Source organism: Grammomys surdaster, unplaced genomic scaffold, assembly GCF_004785775.1.
Source record: "Grammomys surdaster isolate TR1022 unplaced genomic scaffold, NIH_TR_1.0 208, whole genome shotgun sequence".
NCBI classification, from domain to species: Eukaryota; Metazoa; Chordata; class Mammalia; order Rodentia; family Muridae; genus Grammomys; species Grammomys surdaster.
Genome location: NW_021604653.1, coordinates 4,524,342 through 4,544,930, shown reverse-complemented (window position 1 = coordinate 4,544,930; position 20,589 = coordinate 4,524,342). Strand labels below are relative to the sequence as shown.

At 35.7% G+C, this 20,589-nt stretch overlaps 1 protein-coding gene across 5 annotated transcripts in view; it reads right to left on the bottom strand.

Annotated features, from left to right (window-relative positions):
- The window catches only part of Dpp10 (dipeptidyl peptidase like 10), a 1,453,779-nt gene that overhangs the window by 155,373 nt on the left and 1,277,817 nt on the right, over positions 1 to 20,589 (bottom strand). The window contains exon 7 of one of the 5 annotated variants that reach the window (XM_028771465.1): positions 14,960 to 15,001. The exons of the other annotated variants lie outside the window; for them this stretch is intronic. Within the exon in view, the coding sequence (XP_028627298.1) occupies positions 14,960 to 15,001 (42 nt within the window). The remainder of the gene's footprint in view (positions 1 to 14,959; positions 15,002 to 20,589) is intronic. 5 annotated transcript variants of the gene reach the window in all.

Here is a 20,589-nt window from a genome sequence, read left to right as displayed (position 1 = left end):
CTTTCTTTCTTTCTTTCTTTCTTTCTTTCTTTCTTTCTTTCTTTCTTCAGCAAGGGTATCCTAAATTGAGGTGGGGATTTTCTTTAGATGCCTTCTGTTTGTGTTCCTGATGCTACACACTGAAATATCTTTCACTCACAGGCTTTTAGACACTTTCCATTGCATAGGGTTAGTTATATTGATATTTTAAACTTGATTTCTTTTCCCAGATACAGGATGGAATGACCTTTACAAGCTCACCTCATCACATGGTGTTGTGCTTATATGCAAAATCCAGATGATGTTTCATGAACAAACTTTTGAAAGGGAGAAACTTATCTCTGTAAAAGTGTTTGCTAGTAAGAACAAACTGGGTTAATATTTTCTTTTCATTGCAGAGAGATGCTTTTTTAAATAGTTGGTTACTAAGTAATCTTGAAGAATGTTTAAACATTTAATTATATATATATATATATATATATATATATATATATGTGTGTGTGTGTGTGTGTGTGTGTGTGTGTGTGTGTGTGTGTGTTTGTGTGTGTGTCTGTGGGAGTATGCATCTATCCATGAGTACAGTTAACCCAGAGGTCATAAACAGAGTATAAAGAATCATTTTCTCTCTCCTCTGCAAGCTACTTTATTATTGTCCTTAAAGAGGTTTGCTTCTAGGATGAGAAGATAGTTAAATACATAAACCACTTGCCATGCAAGCATGAAGACTAGAGTTCAGTTCCGAGCTATATGCACCAATGCACCTTTGGAATTCCATTGAGATGGAGGTAGAGAATGGACCATCCCAGAAGCTCAGTCAACAGCTAGCTTGATCTTGATACATTCAGCGGACAACAATAGATTCCATTTTAAGCAAGGTGGAAGGCACCTGAGGTTTTTTTTACTGACCTCCTCACATAGCCTACCATAAGAGTATACATGCACTTTCATTTATGTATATGTACACATACATACATACACACACATGAAGAGAGAGAGAGAGAGAGAGAGAGAGAGAGAGAGAGAGAGAGAGAGAGAGAGAGAGAGAGAGGCGCATGTGACGTGTTTCGTTTGAAACATCTTTTCTCCAAGGGTAGCAGATTCCATTATAGGGTAACCCAAAAACTTACACACAAAATTGCAGTGCATAGTACAGTACTATCTCTGAATTTCTATTTTTCCTAACTTAAAATGAAGAAATCAAGGAATCTGGAGGAAAATTGAAAAAGGATAAATTAGGAAAGTAGTGGTGTGTGTGTTCTATACTGGGGAAAATTATTTCTTTCTGAAGCTATGTTAAATTGGTCGAAAGAATTCTTAACTTAAAAAAAAAGAATTCTTAACTTATCTATGTTGGAATATGGATTTGCTTTGGTACTTTCTATTCTTTTTCTACAATTACAGCTGGAAATTTTGTTCCTCTGTTGAGGGTAGAATGCACAGACATTGTTAATATTGTCAATTAAAACCCCCTAGAAGTAAAATCCTTGCTTATTCTCACTGTAATAATAATTTTGATTAAATAAATTGGTAACAAATGTGGCAAAGTAGTATGTCTCAATGTTCCTTTCTTGCAGGAAAGGCCTGGCCTCCCCAATCACTAGACTTCTTGCTCACTGAAGCATTAGTTTTCAGTGTTGCTGGAAGTTTTCAAATCTAATATTGCTCTTATAGAGAACTTAAGAAGTATATATTTTGTTGATATCTATGTTGACATTCATAATATATTCAATAAAATTATGTATCTGACTCCAATTTTTATCATTTATTACTTGTTGTGGAGAGCTGTGTGTGCAGATAACATGGAAGCTGGAGATCATCCTAAGGTTTATTCTTGATATATATCCATGTGCCTGTGTACTTTGTATTTTGACAGAGGTTCTTTGAAAGTGAGGCTTTTTAGCTACTTTAGCTAGTCAGCACCAAGATTTTTCTTGTCTCTGTTTTCACAGCATTCACATTACAGGCAAACTCTGCCATGCCTAGATTTTTTTTTAAGTCATTTACTTTTAGTGAATACATGTAAATGTTTTGTCTAAGTATATTTCTGTGCACACTGTGTATGCCCTGTTCATGGAGACCAGAATAGGGGTGTCAGATATACTGGAACTGAAGCTACAAATGGCTATTAGCCACTATTTTTTTTCTGGAAATCAAACTTTGATCCACTAGAAAAGAAGGCATGATGCTTAAACACTAAGAGATCTCTATGTCTAGTTTTTTTGTGATTTCTGGAGAACAAATTCAGCTTCTTATACTTGTGTGGCAAGGACTTTATGCTCAGCCACTTCTCTTACCTCTAATTTCAAGATATTTTTAATGAATTTACATGTCATCCTTGGTAGTGCATGGTAATATTGTCTGAATCATTTCAATTTTAGCATGTATTCTGCCATAGCCCACACTGGCTTCAAGGTTAAAACTGTAGATGTACCATCAGAGCTGACAAAGAAATGAGCAATATGTTTGCCTCTGTCAACATTTTTTATCTCTGAAAGTTCTGTTCACTAAAGCAACCTGTCGACTGGGCAATTGCTCTTAACAGCAGATAAATGTGTGGACTCTGTTAGGAGTGCAAAGAAGCCATTCACCCTGCCACTGATCAACAGCTATGTGTCCAGGTTTCTAGCCCCACATTAATCTTGCAAGCAACATTTCCTATGCATTAACATTAGGACAAAAACAGACAACAAAAGTAATGCCTGAAGCATGAGTTGGTAGAGCTAGGGAAGGGTAGTCTCTGTCTATAATAGCTAGTCTAAAGGTTACCAGCTCTATGTGGGAAACTAGAATACTTAAATTAGGGTTGGATAAATGGCTCATTTATGAGCAGTATTGCTGTGTTACCATGAGGACCAGAGTTCAAATCCCCAAAAACCTATGTACAACTTTGTCTGTAGATTGGAGTTTACCTGTAACTTCAGCACACATATAAATGATAGGTGGGGTTGGTGACCCTACTACAGTTTCTGCCATAGAAGACAAAGACAAGGAACTCCAGAGCAAGGTGATTTGCAAGACTAATTATATTGGTAAATTCTTATTTTGAAGAAGACCACAACTTAATAAATAAGATGGAAAAATTCATTGAGAATAGTTCCTGACACCAGTTGCTGGGCCTTGTCATTAACACACACACACACACACACACACACATTGAAAAAAGGATATGTGTGTATGTATAACATATATAAACATAGGGAAAAATGAAAAAAAAAGACAAATTTTAACTGCTCTTCAGTTGATGTGAATTGGAGAACAGAAAATACACATGTGTGTTCTGATTTGTAGCCAATTGCAACACGTTTTTCCCCCAGCAGGTATGTCATGAGGGAAGATCTCTTGGAAATTATCTTCAGTTTCTGTAATGTTATATCAGGTTGAAATACTGATATAGGGTTTTGACTCTATCTATATATGCTGCAAAGCTAAATGTTTCTAAAATAATTTAGAATATAAGGCTGTGTAGAGCTTAAAACTCTTTCCTGTAAGTTCCATGTCCTTTATTTTACTATAGGTCCTATACCCATAGTAGAACGTAGAGTATAAAGGATAAGAAAGAAGGTCCTATAAATAACTGTCTCTATGTCTGTTATGGTTTACCTATGCTCGTCCCAGGGAGTGGTACTATTAGAAGGTGTGGCCCTGTTGGAATAGGTGTAACTTTGTTGGAGTAGGTTTGTCAAGTGTAGGTGTGGGCTTTAAGATCCTCATCCTAGCTGCCTGGAAGTGAGTCTTCCACAAGCAGCCTTCAATGAGGATGTAGAACTCTCAGCTCTGCTTGCATCATGCCTGCCTGGATGCTGCCATACTCCCATCTTGATGATAATGGACTGAACCTCTGAACCTCTGAACCTGTAAGCCAGCCCCAATTAAATGTTGTCCTTAAACTTGCCTTGTTTGCAGTGTCTGTTCACAGCAGTAAAACCCTAAGACAATATATCTCTCTCCATTACTCTTTTTAATCCCTCCCTTCCTCCATCTCTTCTCTCTTCTCTGTCTTTATATACTCCCTCTCCCTTTCCCTTTATAAAATGCTCGTTCAGTGTAAAAAGGAGAAATTCAGTAAGAAGTGTATTTAACTAAAGTGTACTTCTACTGAAAGACACAGTTTTAAACTCATCCCTTATTTTTCTTCAACAATATTCATATCTTTAAACATCTCTTTGTAGTATTTTTTATAAAATTACTTCCTTTCACTTTTGAGATTATAATACAATTACATGGTTTTTCATCAGACAGAGACCATTACAGAAAACCAACTTCAAACTTCAGAGTGGTTGAGTTCCACTGGACACATATACAATATAACTCCCAATCCTTAGGCTTTGGGATCATTGAATATGTAGGAACAGAAAGAGAATAAAATCCAGAGAATCAGATTTTTTTTCTGTGAAACTGTCTCTTCTATTAATACCTGAAACTGTCTATAATATCTCACTGACATAGACTAGAGGTAAGCTGTACAAGAAATTCTAGCTGTATAGAAATTCTAGCATGGCTTGTAGTGGGGAAAGCTTAGGAAACATCAACCCTACACAAAGAACTAAAAGTAACTAAGTAACATTTTTAGTATTCTTTAACATTTAAGTCATTTATTTTTAGTCTAGAATCCATTTCATTAGGAAAGGGAAAGGCAAATCAAATTCCAGATTGAGGAGTAATATAGTAGCCACCTACATTTAATGAGGAAGTGGGGTTGAGTATAGAATAGGATTGTCCAGTGAATTCTTGACCAGAGGTGGGTAAATTAGTGTGGGGAAAAAAAACAGTCAGAAAAGAGAAAAGATGAAATTGCTGGATAAGGCCACCTAAATCCTACTGTGTGGCAGAGAGGCACAGACAAACTACAGGTGACTTATGGTTTATGATAGTACTAAACCACACATATACGGATGTATTTAAAACTATGTGTAGTAAATGGACATAGCATTATAAGAGATCAATGTTATTCAAATGAGTCCCCAATTTCATACAATCCAAGCAAATATAGAAAAACAAGATATGCAACAGAGAAGTCCCAAATTCTTTGTACAAAGAGTCTATTTGGTATGCCAAATTTTCTCTTATATCTAGACTGCTTCCTCCTTTCGAAGTATATCTGTACCTGATCTGGCTAATATCCATCCAACTCCTTGAACTTGGATAAAAGAATGTGGAAACCCATTTTAAAATTTCCAACTGGAGCGTGACTACTTAGTTATACATAACCTTAACCTTTTTAGATCTCATGCCAGGACCCTGAAAAACTTTGGTGTCACTGAACTTTTGTCCTTCTAGTGCAACCACACTGAATGAATCTCTTTCTCTGCTTTTCTCCGTTACTTGTGTGATTAATTTGACTATTGAGACTGGATGGCTGAACTTGGCTGATCAGGATGACAAGGGCCCAGGCTCTGTCCCTAACAACTCCAGAAAGTTTGGGCTGAATAAGCCATGACTTACTGCATAGCTATATCCCACCTGTAACAACGATGCTCAAATTGAATATTTACATACTATGTGGTGCTGATGTCTTCATATTTCATGTAGTTTACTTCTTAAATCAACCTGAAGAATTAGATATTATTTGTAATCCTATGTGAGGCTCTTTGAAGCTTAAAATTAACATTGAATGTTGAAGTGAGAAACAGAGTCCTAAGCTGAACCCACATCTGTCTGTTACATGGGTGAATCTTTCTGCACATTGTCTTGCATGGAGCTCATACCCACAGTACAACTCTGGCTTTTCTACAGATTCATTCATGTCCTATCACTTCTTTGCCTCTTGACTAAGACAAGTGTAAAAGAATTATTTCCACAGTATCAGTGAAACTACCCTCCAAAGATTCATTGACAGGAATATGCATGAATTAACTGTGATTACCAAAGTCAAGAGAGATTTCAATGTTAGAAAGATGATATATCAGATCACATCAATGTCTTCAACATTTAGCTAATTTTTATATTTTTCCCTTAGAATATCAGTTATTACTTAAGACATCTGTGAAGATTCATGTCAAGGAAAGTTATATTCACAAGAAAAAGGAACCATGTGATATAGTAACATCTGCTTACATTGGAGTTAGTAAATTGGGACACCAAAGTGCTTGCTCTACACTGCAGTTAAACTGACAAATTGATATAAATTGCATGTGTTTTATGGACCAGAGAATATTTAAAATGGGATTATGGATTTGTCATCAACTCAAACAGAAACCAAACAGTGAGTAAGTAAGCCTGGATCGATGGGAATTATTAACAACAATGACACAGCAAGGAGACAGTGCAGATGAAAGGGGTTTATTTCTTTTGGAAGTTGGTGATAGGATGCACCCACGTTTATTCTAGAGACACCTTTTAAGAGGAACGAGTGATGACTTTTTTGTTTGCAAGGCTTTATTTTTATTACAGTGTTAAGAGCAGTAGCCATGATATAGCTGACTTTCCTGTCATAAATATGGTTCATAACATTGTAAGGAAAGGCTTTACAAAAAAGTCTCTTTAAAAATTCCACTACAGGAAGGCTTTATGTACATGAAACAAACACTACATAAAAGAGAAAACAGGAGATCATGGAATCACAATTAATGTCCATCAGTATCTTAAATTATTTTCATAATTTTTTCTCACACTTATATTTATTTACTTTATTTTTATTATATTACAAAATAGAAGTTTTCCCTGTGGCATTTAAATATATCCTGAGTATTTGCTGACCCACCATGTAACCCCTCCTCTGCTGACACTACTCTCTCATCCCCTATTTCAGATCACATGAGTTCTATCACGATTCTCACCTCACCTCCTTAAAGGTTCTTTCTTTCCCTTCCATGGACCACTTTCTGGTTTACTGGCTCCTACAAAAACACACTTTCACATTGATACACATCTACATAAAGTAGAAGCTCAGGTGTACATATGGGAGAGAACATGCAATAGTTATCTTTCTGAGTCAGGGGTATCTTGCTGAATATTGTTCCCATTTCCAGACACTTTCCTGCTAATTTCAATTTCCTTTCTGGACAGATGAAATTCCATTGAGTGCATGTATATATAAACCAGGATTGGATTGAAGTTTTTACCAATACTAAAATTCATATTTCTTCTGTTATAATAATGAAACAGAATTGTAAGCATTATGTTCTCTATAATTCAGTATAGGAACCACAGAGCACTCTTGCACCAACTCATGCTTCTGGTAAGTCACAGATGTAGCAAAGTATTCAAAACAGTAAGATAAAATTGTTGATGAGCAAGATAAGGTACATATATATTTTAAAACTCAATAAGCTAATAGTAACTTTACTAATAAGAGCCGATTTACTTATTCTATGAGTCTGCTGGCTTCATGGTGACATATTCATGAACAAGGGATTACATGATAGCAGAAACTAAATTCTTCCAAAGAATTAAAGAAGAGGTCACATTTACCAGCTTCAAGTCACCTTGATTCTTCAAATACAGTCTAAGGCTTCATTTCCCAACACAAATGCACCATATGCAGGCAAAGAGAATGAAAGCCAACTATGCCGACAGCAGTGGCATCGAATATAATATTTATCTCCTAATAACTTCTTTTTTGCATGCAACATCAAAACATATCTATCTTAATTAGAATTTCTTCTGCTAAAAAAAAGATATCATAACCAAAAGAAACATGGAGACAATGAGTAAGAAAGTACTCTAGTTGAATGGTGAGGTTGACAGAGGGAAATAGTGCTGGCTATTTTTATGTCAACTTGACAGAATCTAAAGTCATTTTTAAAGAGGGAATTTCAATCAAGAAAAATCCCCCACAAGATTGGACTGTGGGCAAGGCTGTGGTGCATTTTCTTGATTGATGATTGATATGGGAGGGCCCAGCTCATTGTGTGTGGTGAGATCCCTAGGTTAGTGGTCCTGGGTATAGTATAAAAAACAGGGTGGAAAAACCATGAGGAGCAAAGGCAACCCTCCATGCCTCTGCATCTACTTCTGCCTCTAGGATCCTGTTTGATTTCCCTAAAGGATAAAATACAAGCTACAAAATGAAACAAACCCTTTGTTCTCCAAATTGCTTTTGGTTATGGAGTCCATCACATTAAATATAACCATGAGATGCCAGCCTAGGCTCTCAAGAATCTTTGTCAGGTCCTAGAATACGTAAGTACCACAGCAAGTATTAAGTAGATTTTTGCTGATCAAAGAACACCACTACCCTACCCCATCCCAGCCCCCAAAATGGTATTAAGTATATATGTACAACACAGGAAAAACCTTTCTCTGGTAGAAGAGTGAAACTCTTTCACTATTTTCAAAACACCTTGCTTTTTCAATCTGTATATTAGGCTTGTTTTCACCTAAGGATGATAAGTGTTCTCAGATACTCAGAAATGCATGCTTGTAACTCAGACAGTGGTAATGTAGGATCTTAGATTAACCCATTACTAAGATTTCTTACTAAGTGCAACCAGAAAATTCCATTTTTAAGATTGTGAAAGTTTAATTTTTCAAGCCCTAAGACAAGCTATCTTACTGATAGTTTTGTGTTCATGCTTACTAATGGATTCACGTTTAGAAACACATGATGTCAAAAATGTGACATACATAAGTAGCTAACTTCTCTCAATGATTCAAACAAGGAAATTCCTTTCTAGTGGTAGAACAGTTGTTTTCTTTTTTCAAAGTCTCTTATGTTTTCTTTTAACGCAGTGAATGCAGATCACACACACAAACAATAAGAAACAGAAGCTCACACCACATAAAGTGGTGAAGTTGGGTTTAAAATTTGCCTTCTAGTAAATTTCCTGAGTCCAATCAGAAAAATTTACTTTAGGTTTCTGAGTATCTCCCAAAGTCAAGTTTAAAACTGTGAGAAATATACTATGGAAGTTATGTGGCTAGTTTTACATGGACTGGACACAAAATCTAGTATTTTAGGAACAGAAAAGTTCAATTGAGATGTCTCTACCATGTTGTCCTGTAGATAAGTCTGTGCTCTGTTTTCTTGGATATTGATGTGAGAGTACCAAGCTCACTGTGGTGACTGCCGCTTATGACCTGGTGCTCCTGGATGCAACCAGAAGATGTTAGGATGAACAAAGCAATAAGTAGTACTACTTCATGGTCCCTGCATCAGTTCTTATTTCAATGATCCTACCTTGGATTCCTGTTCTGACTTCTTTGGATGAAATACTACAAGGTGCAAGGTCCATAAACACTTTCTTTTTCAATTTCCTTTTGGTTTTATTATTTGCCAGAGCAATAGAAACCCCTACAAAGACAGGAACAATACTGACAAAACACAATATTAAGACTACCTCTAATATAATCGAAATCCTCTTTCTCTTTAAGTAACAGAAGCAAACACCATGATTAATTCAAACTAATTTGCCTTTTTCAAATAATCGAACAAGCTTCTTTCATGGGGTTTCTGCACTGTTCACAGGGACTAGAGAATGACCATAAAACCAAGAAAAAGCCAGTACTGGATTTGATATTGCAACATAGAACCTGCTCTCTTTCAGTTCAATCAGTAATACACATTTTGGATTTCAGACAGTCTGTGCTATACTGTGTTATCACAGTGCCCTATGGTGCCAACAAAGTGTTCTATTGTACAATCACAAGGCTCTATTGTGATAAGAGAATACCATGTTAAGAGTGAACAATGTCATATTATTCCACCGCAATGCAGAGTTACACTAAAACTATGTCTTGTTATCTAACTACACTATTGCATCATCATGATGCCATATCATGCCCTCACAGAATCCTATTGCACTATGAGTATATCCTACTGTACTACCACAGTGACCTGTTGTGACAGCATGGTTTGCCATTGTGCCAGCAAAATGTCCTTTTGTGATAGCACAGAATCCTATTGTGTCATTACAGTGCTTCTATTGTCATCATAGTTCCATATTGTGACAGCACACTGCCCCAAACAATAACCTATTGAGACATGAAAGAGAACTATTCTGACATAACAGAATTCTATTACGACAACATAGTGTCCTACTATAATATAACTGCCTAATGTCCCCTCTCCTTGCCCTGGTACACATCACAATAATCATTTGTAAAATCACAGTACCATAATGCATCATCATAATCCCATATTGAGCTATCATAGTGTTCATCTGTGCTAACAGAATCTGCAACTTGCCAGTTTTCCATCCCATTGATGTACTGTGCCATCACAGTGCCTTGTTATATTATCACAATGCTATTTTGTGTCAGAGAACCTCTTGTATCATGCCTGTGACCTTTGCTATTCACAGCGCCATATAGGTATATGACAAAGCCTTATTGTAGAGTCATAATACTCTATTATTATGTCATCATATTGCTCTACTGCATCATCAGAGTATCTAATTATTTCATCATACTACTCTTCTTGGCCATTACAGTGCCTTAATATGGCATCAAAGAAACATGTTGTATCATCTGTGTCTCATTGCATGATTATAGTGTTCTTTTATGACATAACCATAACTTAATGAGCATAGTGATTATATGATATCACTGTGTTCTATTATGTCACCACAGTATTTTATTGTGTTAAAACAGTATACCCTATTGTGAAATAAGAGTGACTAACTCTAATATAACACTGTGATATTAATATGACACATTCTGTATCAAAAGAATTTCCAGACTTTGGCACAATATAACATTACCAAGTTGAAGCCTTACTTTTCCATCAAGGTACTCTATGGTTGTATTATAATACTCATATATGTTGTACTACCAGAATCCTGTTTATGTTATCATAATGCCCAACCCTGTCATCATACTGCTCTGCTGAAGTATCACAGTGTTCTAGGAGACATCTCAGTAATATGTAATATGATAACACTCTCCTATTGTGTCTTGACCATGTCCTATTTTAATATTACTGTTCACAACTGTGCTATAACTGTGTTTCTACAGTACTCTTTTGTGGTACCAAAGTGCCATATTGTATCGTCACATTATCCTATTGTTCCATAACAGTGCTCTACAATAAGATTCAAATTCCTTTTTATAAGATAGTAATACCCTTACCTTGTGTGAATTCCAGCAACAACCTCATCTAGGCTCTCCTACACCTTTCATTGCTATCATTGAGCCCCTAAGTGAGGCAGTCAATTCCTGTTCAACTGTAGGCTACACCTGCCAGAGAACCAGGTAAGCTACCTACATACCTTTTCCAATCTGTCCTGTAATCCCTCAAACATAGATGCCTAGAAAAGAACAGCAAAGGCACTGTGACTGCAGCAGAGCCCACTTATCCTAACACAGCAGATCTGAAATTTTCCAACATAGGTGAAGGACAAGTAAAAGATCTTAAAACCAAATAACTGTATGAAGATGATAGAAGTACTTAAATAGGAAATTAATGATTTCCTTAGAGAAATCCAGGAAAACACAAACAAACAATAGGAAGAAATGAATAAATCCATTTAAAAAATATAAGTAAAAATCAAAATCAAAATGAATAAAACTGTTGAAGACCTGAAAATGAATGTGGAAGCCACAAAGAAAACACAGAGGCAATTCTGGAAATAAAAAAATTGGGAATATGAACAAGAACTACACAGATACGCATCACCAACAGAATACAAGAGATTATATTAAGAAAAATATTGAATCTATAAAATTACCAACACAGAACATCTGGGAAATCTGGAACACTTGAAAAAGACCAAAGCCAAGAATAATGGGAATAGAGGAATGAGAGTAATTCCCACCCATAGACGTATAAGCTAAAAATCATCCTAACCAAATAGGAGAGTCTTATAATGGTACAAGAAGCAAAGAAAGAGTGTTAAAACCATCAAGGGAAAAAGGTAAAGTAATATTAAGGCAGAATTGCTAGAATTACATCTGACTTCTCAATGGAAACTCTATATTCTGGAGACTCTAAGAGACCAAAGATATCTCCCTAGATTATTATACCCAGCAAATCTTTAAATAGCCACAGATGCAGAAAATAAGATATTCCATGATAAAAACAAATTTAAACAATATCTATGTTAAAACCAGCCTTACCAAAGGTATTACAAAGAAAACTCCAAATCAAGGAGGTTAACTACATCCATGAATGTAGTTACTCAAAACCAAAAAGAAAAAAGAAAGAAAATGCACATACACACACACACACACAAACACACACACACACACCAATAAGAACAGGAACAAAATAATAGGAATCAACATAATTTGTCATTGATACTCCTCAATTTCTGTGGTTTCAATTCCCCATTAAAATAACACAGACTAACAATGTGAATGCAAAAGTGGGAAACATCTTTCTGTTGAATCTAAAAACCGTAACACATCATCAAAGATTAGTTCAGGGTAAAGGCTTCGAAAAAATATTTCAAGCAAATAGATCTAAAAAGCAATCTGGCATAGCCCATTTTAATGTCTAAGAAAATAGACTTCAAGCAAAATTCATCAAAAGAAGTATGGAGAAACCCTAAATACTCATCAAACAAAAATCCACCATGAAGACATTTCAATTCTTAACATCTATGACCCAAAACCCAAAGCACCCACTCTTTAAAAGAAACATTGCTACAATTTAACTACTTATTACTTGTCAAACACTGATAGTGGGAGACTTAATAACCTAGTTTCATCAATGGACAGGTTATCCAGACAAAAATTGAACAGAGAAATTCTAGACATAACTGATGTTATAATCTAAATGAACATAACAAATATTTACTTAACATTCCAACTGACATTAAAAGAATGTATCTACTTCTACACCTCATGGGATTCTCTTTAAAACAAAAAAACACATACTTAGATACAAAAGAATTCTCTATAGTTCAAAAAATAAAAAAGTAAGTAACTCTTGGCATTCTATTAGACTACTATGGATTTAAGTGGGTTATCAACAACAGAAAAAGAAAACATTCAAATTCATGGAAACTGAACACTCCCTACTGAATGACTATTGGACCAAGACAGAAATACAGATATTAAAAAATTTTTAGAATTCAATGAAAATTAACATAGCCTACCAGTTCCCATCTACACCCAGGAGCAGATCATGTGCTACAGCCCTCCACACTCCAAACCCACCTAGAGAAAACTTGACCCCTAGGAGTGCTGACACACTCAGGCTCACAGGATCACAGGTTCACAGAGACAACTTTACTTCCAGGAGTTCGGACACACAGGATCACAGGATCACAGAGGGGACAGGTTTCTGTCAGAGACTGCAAGACTGACTAACACCAGAGGTAATCAAATAGCAAGAGGCAAACATAAGAACATAAGCAACAGAAAGCAATGCTAGTTGACATCATAAAAACCCAGTTCTCCTGCCACAACCTGCCCCGGATAATAGACCACACCTGAAAAGCAAGATTCTGATATAAAATCTAATCTCATGATGATGATAGAGGACATTAAGAAAGACATAAATAACTCCCTTAAAGAAATACAGGGGAATATAGGTAAACAGGTAAAGGCCTTAAAGAGGAAACACATACATTCCTTAAAGAAATACAGGAAAACACAAACAAATAGATAAAGTAATTGAATAAAATCACCCAGTATCTAAAAATGGAAATAGAAACAATAAAGAAATCACAAATTAAGACAACTCTGGAGATGAAAATTCTAGGAAAGCGATCTGGAGTAATAGATGGAAGCATTACCAACAGAATACAAGAGATAGAAGAGAGAATCTCGCCAGGCAGTGGTGGCACATGCCTTCAACCCCAGCATTTGGGAGGCAGAGGCAGGCAGATTTCTGAGTTCAAGGACAGCCTGGTCTACAGAGTGAGTTCTAGGACAGCCAGGGCTACCTAGAGAAACCCTGTCTCCAAAAATAAAAAAAAATAATAAATAAATAAATAAGAGAGAGAGAGAGAGAGAGAGAGAGAGAGAGAGAGAGAGAGAGAAAGAATCTCATAGAAGATACCATAGAAAACATTTATGCAACAGTCAAAGAAGATGTAAAATCCTAAAAGCTCCTAACCCAAAACATTGAGGAAATCCATCACACAATGAAATGACCAAACCTAAGAATAACAGATATAGAAGAGAGTGAAGATTCCCAACTCAAAGAGTCAGAAACATCTTCAAAAAAATTATAGAAAAAAATGTATCTAAATTTAAAAAAAGAGTTGCCCATAAACAAACAAGAAGTCTACAGAATGCCATATATATTGAGCAAGAAAAGAAATTTCTCCCATCACATGATAATCAAAACACCAAATGCACAGAAGAAAGAAAGAATATTAAAAGTGGTAAGGGAAAATGGTAACATAAAGACAGACCTATCATGATTACATCCGACTTCTCACCAAAGACTATAAAAGTCAGAAGATCTTGGGAAGATGTCATACAGAGCTTAAGAGAACAAAAATGTAAGCACAGGCTACTATATGCAGCAAAATTCTCATTTATTATAAGTGGAGAAACCAAGATATTCCATGACAAAACTAAATTTAAATATTATCTTTCCACAAATCCAGCCCTACAAAGGATAATAGATGGGAAACTTCAACACAAGGAGGGAAACCACACACAAGGAAAAGCAAGAAATTAATCTTCTCACAACAAAACCAAAAGAAGAGAGCCACACAAACATAATTACAACTCTAACAACAAAAATAACAGGAAGCAAAATTCATTGGTCCTTAGTGTCTCTTAACATCAATGGACTCAATTCCCCAATAACAAGATATAGACTAACAGACTGGATACATAAACAGGACCCATCATTTTGCTGCATAGAGGAAGCATATGTCAGTGGTGAAGACAGACACTACCTCAGAGGAAAAGGCTGGAAAATTTTTTTCCAAGTAAATCGTCCCAAGAAACAAGTTGGAGTAGACATTCTAATATCAAATAAAATCAACTTTCAAACAAAGGTTATCAAAAAGATAAGGAAAGACACTTCATACTCTTCAAAGGAAAAATCTATCAAGTTGAACTCTCAGTTCTGAATATCTATGCACCAAATGCGACGGCACACACATTTGTAAAACAAGTGTTCCTAAAGATCAAAAACACACTGAACCTCATACAATAATAGTAGGACTTCAACATCCCACTCTCACCAGTGGACAGATCATGGAACAGAATCTAAACAGCGACCCAGTGAAACTAATAGAAGTTATGAACCAAATGGATTTAACAGATATCTACAGAACATTTCACCCTAAAACAAGATATTATATCTTTTCACCACCTTATGTTATCTTCTTCAAAATTGACCATATAATCTGACACAAGTCTCAACCTACACAAGAGGATTTAAATAATCCCATGCTTACTCTCAGATCCTGAAGGACTAACAACAAAAATAACAGAAAACCCATATACACATGGAAACTGAACAACTCTCTACTCAATGATAACTTAGTCAGGAAATCAGTGTGGCGGTTCCTCAGAAAATTGGACATAGCATTACCCGAGGATCCAGCTATACCACTCCTAGGCATATACCCAGAAGATGCTCGAACATATAACAAGGACATATGCTCAACTATGTTCATAGCAGCCTTATTTATAATAGCCAGGAGCTGGAAAGAACCCAGATGTCCTTCAACTGAGGAATGGATTCAAAAAATGTGGTATATTTACACAATGGAGTATTACTCAGCTATTAAAAACAATGAATTCGAGAGGTTCCTAGGTAAATGGATGGAACTAGAAATTATCATCCTGAGTGAAGTAAGCCAATCACAAAAGAACACACATAGTATTCACTCACTGATTATTGGATATTAGCCCAGAACCTTGAAATGCCCAAGATGCAACTCACAGGCCACATGAAGCTCATAAAAAAGGAAGACCAAGTGGGGGTGATTCAGTTCTTATTAGAAGGAGCAACAAAATACTCAAGGGAGCAAACATGGAGACAAAGTGAGGGACAGAAACTGAAGGAGGGGCCATTTGAAGACCTTTCCACCTGAGTATCCACCCCATATGCAGTCACCAAAGGTAGATGCTGATATGGAAGTCAGGAAGTACATGCCGATAAGGGCCTGATATGGATGTCTCCTCAGAGGCCTTCAAGAGTCTGACATATTCAGAGGCAGATGCTCACAACTAGCCATTGAACTGATCATGAGGTTCTCAATGGAGGAGTTAGAGTGAGGACTCAAGGAGCTGAAAGGGTTTGTGGCACCATGAGGAGAGCAACAATACCAACCAATCACAGCTCCCAGGGTCCTAACCACCAGCCTGGGAGCACTTATGGAGGGATCCAGGGCTTCAGCTGAATATGTAAGAGTAGTGGGCCCTGCCAGGCACAGGTGGAAGATGAGATCCTTGACCTCATGAAGGCTGGATGCCCCAGGGGGTGGGAATTTTGAGGGTGGGGAAGTGGGAGTGGGGGAGTAGGTGGGGGTTACATCCACAGAGAAGAAGGAGGAGGGGTAAGGGGATGGGGGGTTCCCGGGTGGGTGGGGGATGGGGTAAGGGGATAACATATGAAATGTAAATAAAATATCCAATAAAAAAAAGAAAAAAAATCAAAGACTCTGGCAAATTTAACAAAAACGAAAGTACAACATACCCAAACTTATGGAACACAATGAAAGCAGTGCTACGAGCTAAACTTCATAGCTCTGAGTGCCTCCATAAAGAAATTGTAGTGAGTATACATTAGCAACTTAGCATATGTGAATGCTCTAGAACAAAAAGATACAAATACACCCAAGAAAAGTAGAGGGCAGGAAATAATCAAACTCAGGGCTGAAATTAACTAAGTAGAATCAAAAAGTACTATAAAAAGAATCAATAAAATCTGAAGCTGCCTCTTTCAGAAAATAAAAAAAAATAGATAAACCCCTAGCAGACTAACCAGAGGGCAGAGAGACAGTGTCCAAATTAACAAGATTGAAAAGGAAAAGAGAGACATAACAACTGAAGAAATTTTAAAAATCATTAGATCCAACTACAAAAGCCTACACTCAACAATACTGGAAAATTTATATGAATTGGATACTTTTCTAGACAGGTTCATTATGAAAGTTAAATCAGGATCAAATAATAGTCCCATAACTCCTAAAGAAATAGAGGCAGTAATTAAAATCTCCCAACCAAAAATGTTACCAAAAGCAAAACAAAAAATAAACAACAACAACAAAAACCCACGGAGCAGACGGTTTTAGTGCGGAATTCTATCAGACTTTCAAGGAAAACATAATTCCAATAATTTTTAAACTATACCTCAAAATAGAAACAGAAAGAACACTGGACTATTTCTTCTATAAAGCCATGATTATACTCATACCTAAACACACAAAGACCCAACTTAGAAAGAGAGCTTCAGATCAATTTCCCTTATCAATATCAATGCAAAAAGTACTCAATGAAATTCTCACAAACTGAATCCACGAACACCTCAAAATGATCATTGATCATGAATAAATAGGCTGCATTCCAGGAATGCAGGGATGGTTCAATATATGGAAATCCATCAATATAATCCACTATATAAACAAACTCAAAGGAAAAAAGATGTATAATGATCTCATTAGATGCTGAAAAAGCCTTTGAAAAAATGCAATACCCATTCATGTTAAAAGTCTTAGAAAGATCAGGAATTTGAGGCCCCAAAGTAGATGTAATAAAATCAATATACAGCAAACCAATAGTCAACATCAAAGTAAATGGAGAGAAACTTGAAATGATTCTACTAAAATCAGGGACTAGACAAGGCTGCCTACTCTCTCCCTACCTATTCAGCATATAGGGAGGGGGAACTAGGAAGAAGGACAATATTTGAAATGTAAGTAAATAAAATATCCAATAAAATAAAAGAAAATGAACATGTAACATATCAAGCTTATGGGATACAATGAGAGTGGTTCTAGGAGGAAAGTTGATGAAACTTAGTGTCTACATTAAAAAAGATGGAGAGATCTCATATTAGCAATTTAATAGTACACATGAAAGCACTAGAACAAAAAGAAATAAGCACACCAAAGAGAAGTAGACTGCAATAAATAATGAAATTGAGGGATGAAATTATCAAAATGGGAAACAGATAAATACAAAAAGAAAAATACAAAGAATCAATGAAATGAAAAGTGAGTTCTTTGACAAAATCAACAAGATAGACAAATCTTTATCCAAACTAACTCAAAGATGGAAGTATATTATTCAAATTAATAAACTCAGAAACTAAAAGGTGACATAACAGCAGGATTTGAGGAAATTCAGAATGTCATAAGGTCATGCTTTCAAAACCTTTATTCCAGAAAATTGGAAAATCGAAAACAAAGTGATAATTTTCTAAATAAGAGGTACCTACCAAAGTTAATCAAGATCAGATGAACAATTTAATTATACCTATATAACTTCTAGTGAAATAGAAACATTAATTAAATGTCTTCCAACAGAATAAAGTACAGAACTAAATCATTTTAGAGCAGAATTAATGCCAATACTCCTCAAATGATTCTACAGAATAGAAAAAAAAAAGTATCATTACCAAATTTATTTCAAGAGGCTATGGTTACCTTGACACTCTAACCACATAAAGACTCAATATAGGATGAGAATTAAGGTCCAATTCCCTTATGAACATGGATGCAGATATAAATTTTAATGCCTTATTTTATCCACACAGTGTCTAATTGTACAATAATAACGCCCTATTCTGTTGTCAGTGTTTTACGGTATAGAGGTGCTCTATTTTGCCATTGTATTTTCCTACTTTACTATAACACTGACATGTTTTGACATGACAGTGTCTTCTTGTAGTATTACTTCTTTCTCTTGTGTCTTCATAGTGTCAATTTGTGATAAAAATAGTGCCTTATTGTATCATTACAATGTCCAATTTTGTCATTACACTGTCTTTTAACAACGAAATAGTCACTGTCCCCTATCATCACAGTGCCCTACTTTGTCATCAGGGATAGGGAGAGAGTGCTAAATTGGGATGACATGAGCTTTTGAAACTTCAAAACATACCTCCAATGACAGACTTCTTCCTCTACAGACTCGCTCAACCAAAGACCTGGCTTCTAATCCTTCCCAAACATTTCCAACAACTAGGGAAGCAAGAATTCAAAGCAGAGCTATGGGATCTATCCTGATTCTGTAAACCCATTATAACATCATTTCAGGAAAAAGAACAATTATTTATTTATAGAAATCACAGATGTCAAAAACATACTGTATAACACCAGTATATTGTCATTCAAAAATAGACATTATTTTTCAACCAGTGTCTTAGATTTTTATCACTAATTCAGGTTTGTCATCATAATATCCTATTTTGACATGACAGTGTTCTAAAACAATGAAAAGTGCCTTATTATAATATCCCACAAATATTCTGTTTCATCACAGTGTCCTACAATGTCATCCCAATATTCTCTTGTGTCAATACAGTGTACCATTGTGACATCACAATGCCATGTGATATAACAGTGAGCTGTTGTATCACTACAGTGCTATATTATGCTATCACATTGCCCTCGTATTCCAGAAACACTATATGTTACCAGCATCATATTCAACCATCACTTTGCTCTATTTGTCATCACAGTGCCCTATAGTGCATCATCATACTCTAGTGTTAATGTCTTTCTGCTCTATGATGGCACAGTCATATACATGGTGGCACAATAGGATACTCTGTTGACAAAATAAGGCACTGATATATGTCAAAATGAAATGTGATGTCACAATATGGCACTGCAATGACACATTAGGCCTAGTGATGATACAATGATGCACTGTTATTTAACAACAGAACACTGAAATAGAACAATAATTCAGTTATAATGTAATAGAATATAATGTTGATACAATAGGGTACTGCTATGACAAAATAGGACATTTTTAAGTTACAAAGTGGACAATATGACATTGTTATCATGTATTCATATTGAATCATCACTATGCCCGATTTTGAAATCACAGTGTCCTCTTGTGGCCTAATTTTACACTAATGTGTCATCACAGTGGCATATTGTGATACCACAGTGCCCTAATGTATTATAATAGTGTTCTACTGTGACATCATAACTCCCTGTTGTCACATCATTGTGCCGTTTTGAAACATAACAGTGCACTATTAGTTAATATAGTGCCTTCTTGTATCATAACAGTAACCATGTGTCATCTGTATGTTATCACATCCTTGTCCCACCGCCTGAACCTAATTATAACATCTCAGTGTCTTGTTGTTAGCAAACTGTGTTCCATTGTTTAATAGTATACTATTATGAGATCATTTTATCCTAATTTATTATAACAGTGAGCCACTGAGATCTTACACTCTCCTATTGTGACATAACAATGCCCTATTTTCTCATCATATAGCTATATTATGTCATAATATTGTGTTTTGTGACACAGAACTCAAGTTTGGTCACATTATGTCCTAGAGTAGTATAATAGTGTCATATTGTAACATCATAGATTCTTATTATATGAACACAGTGGTCTCTAGTAACAGTCCCTTATTGTATTACCATAGTACTCTATTGTGCTGTCTGAATGTCACATTGCATCACCACACCGTAATTTAATCTCACCAAAATGCTTTATTATGCCATTATAGTGGCCTATAGAGACACCACAATGCTGTGATATATCATGAGTATGACTGTATCAATAAAGTAACCTCTTGTGTCATCACAAATACTAATTGTGTTCAAAAGTGACCTATTT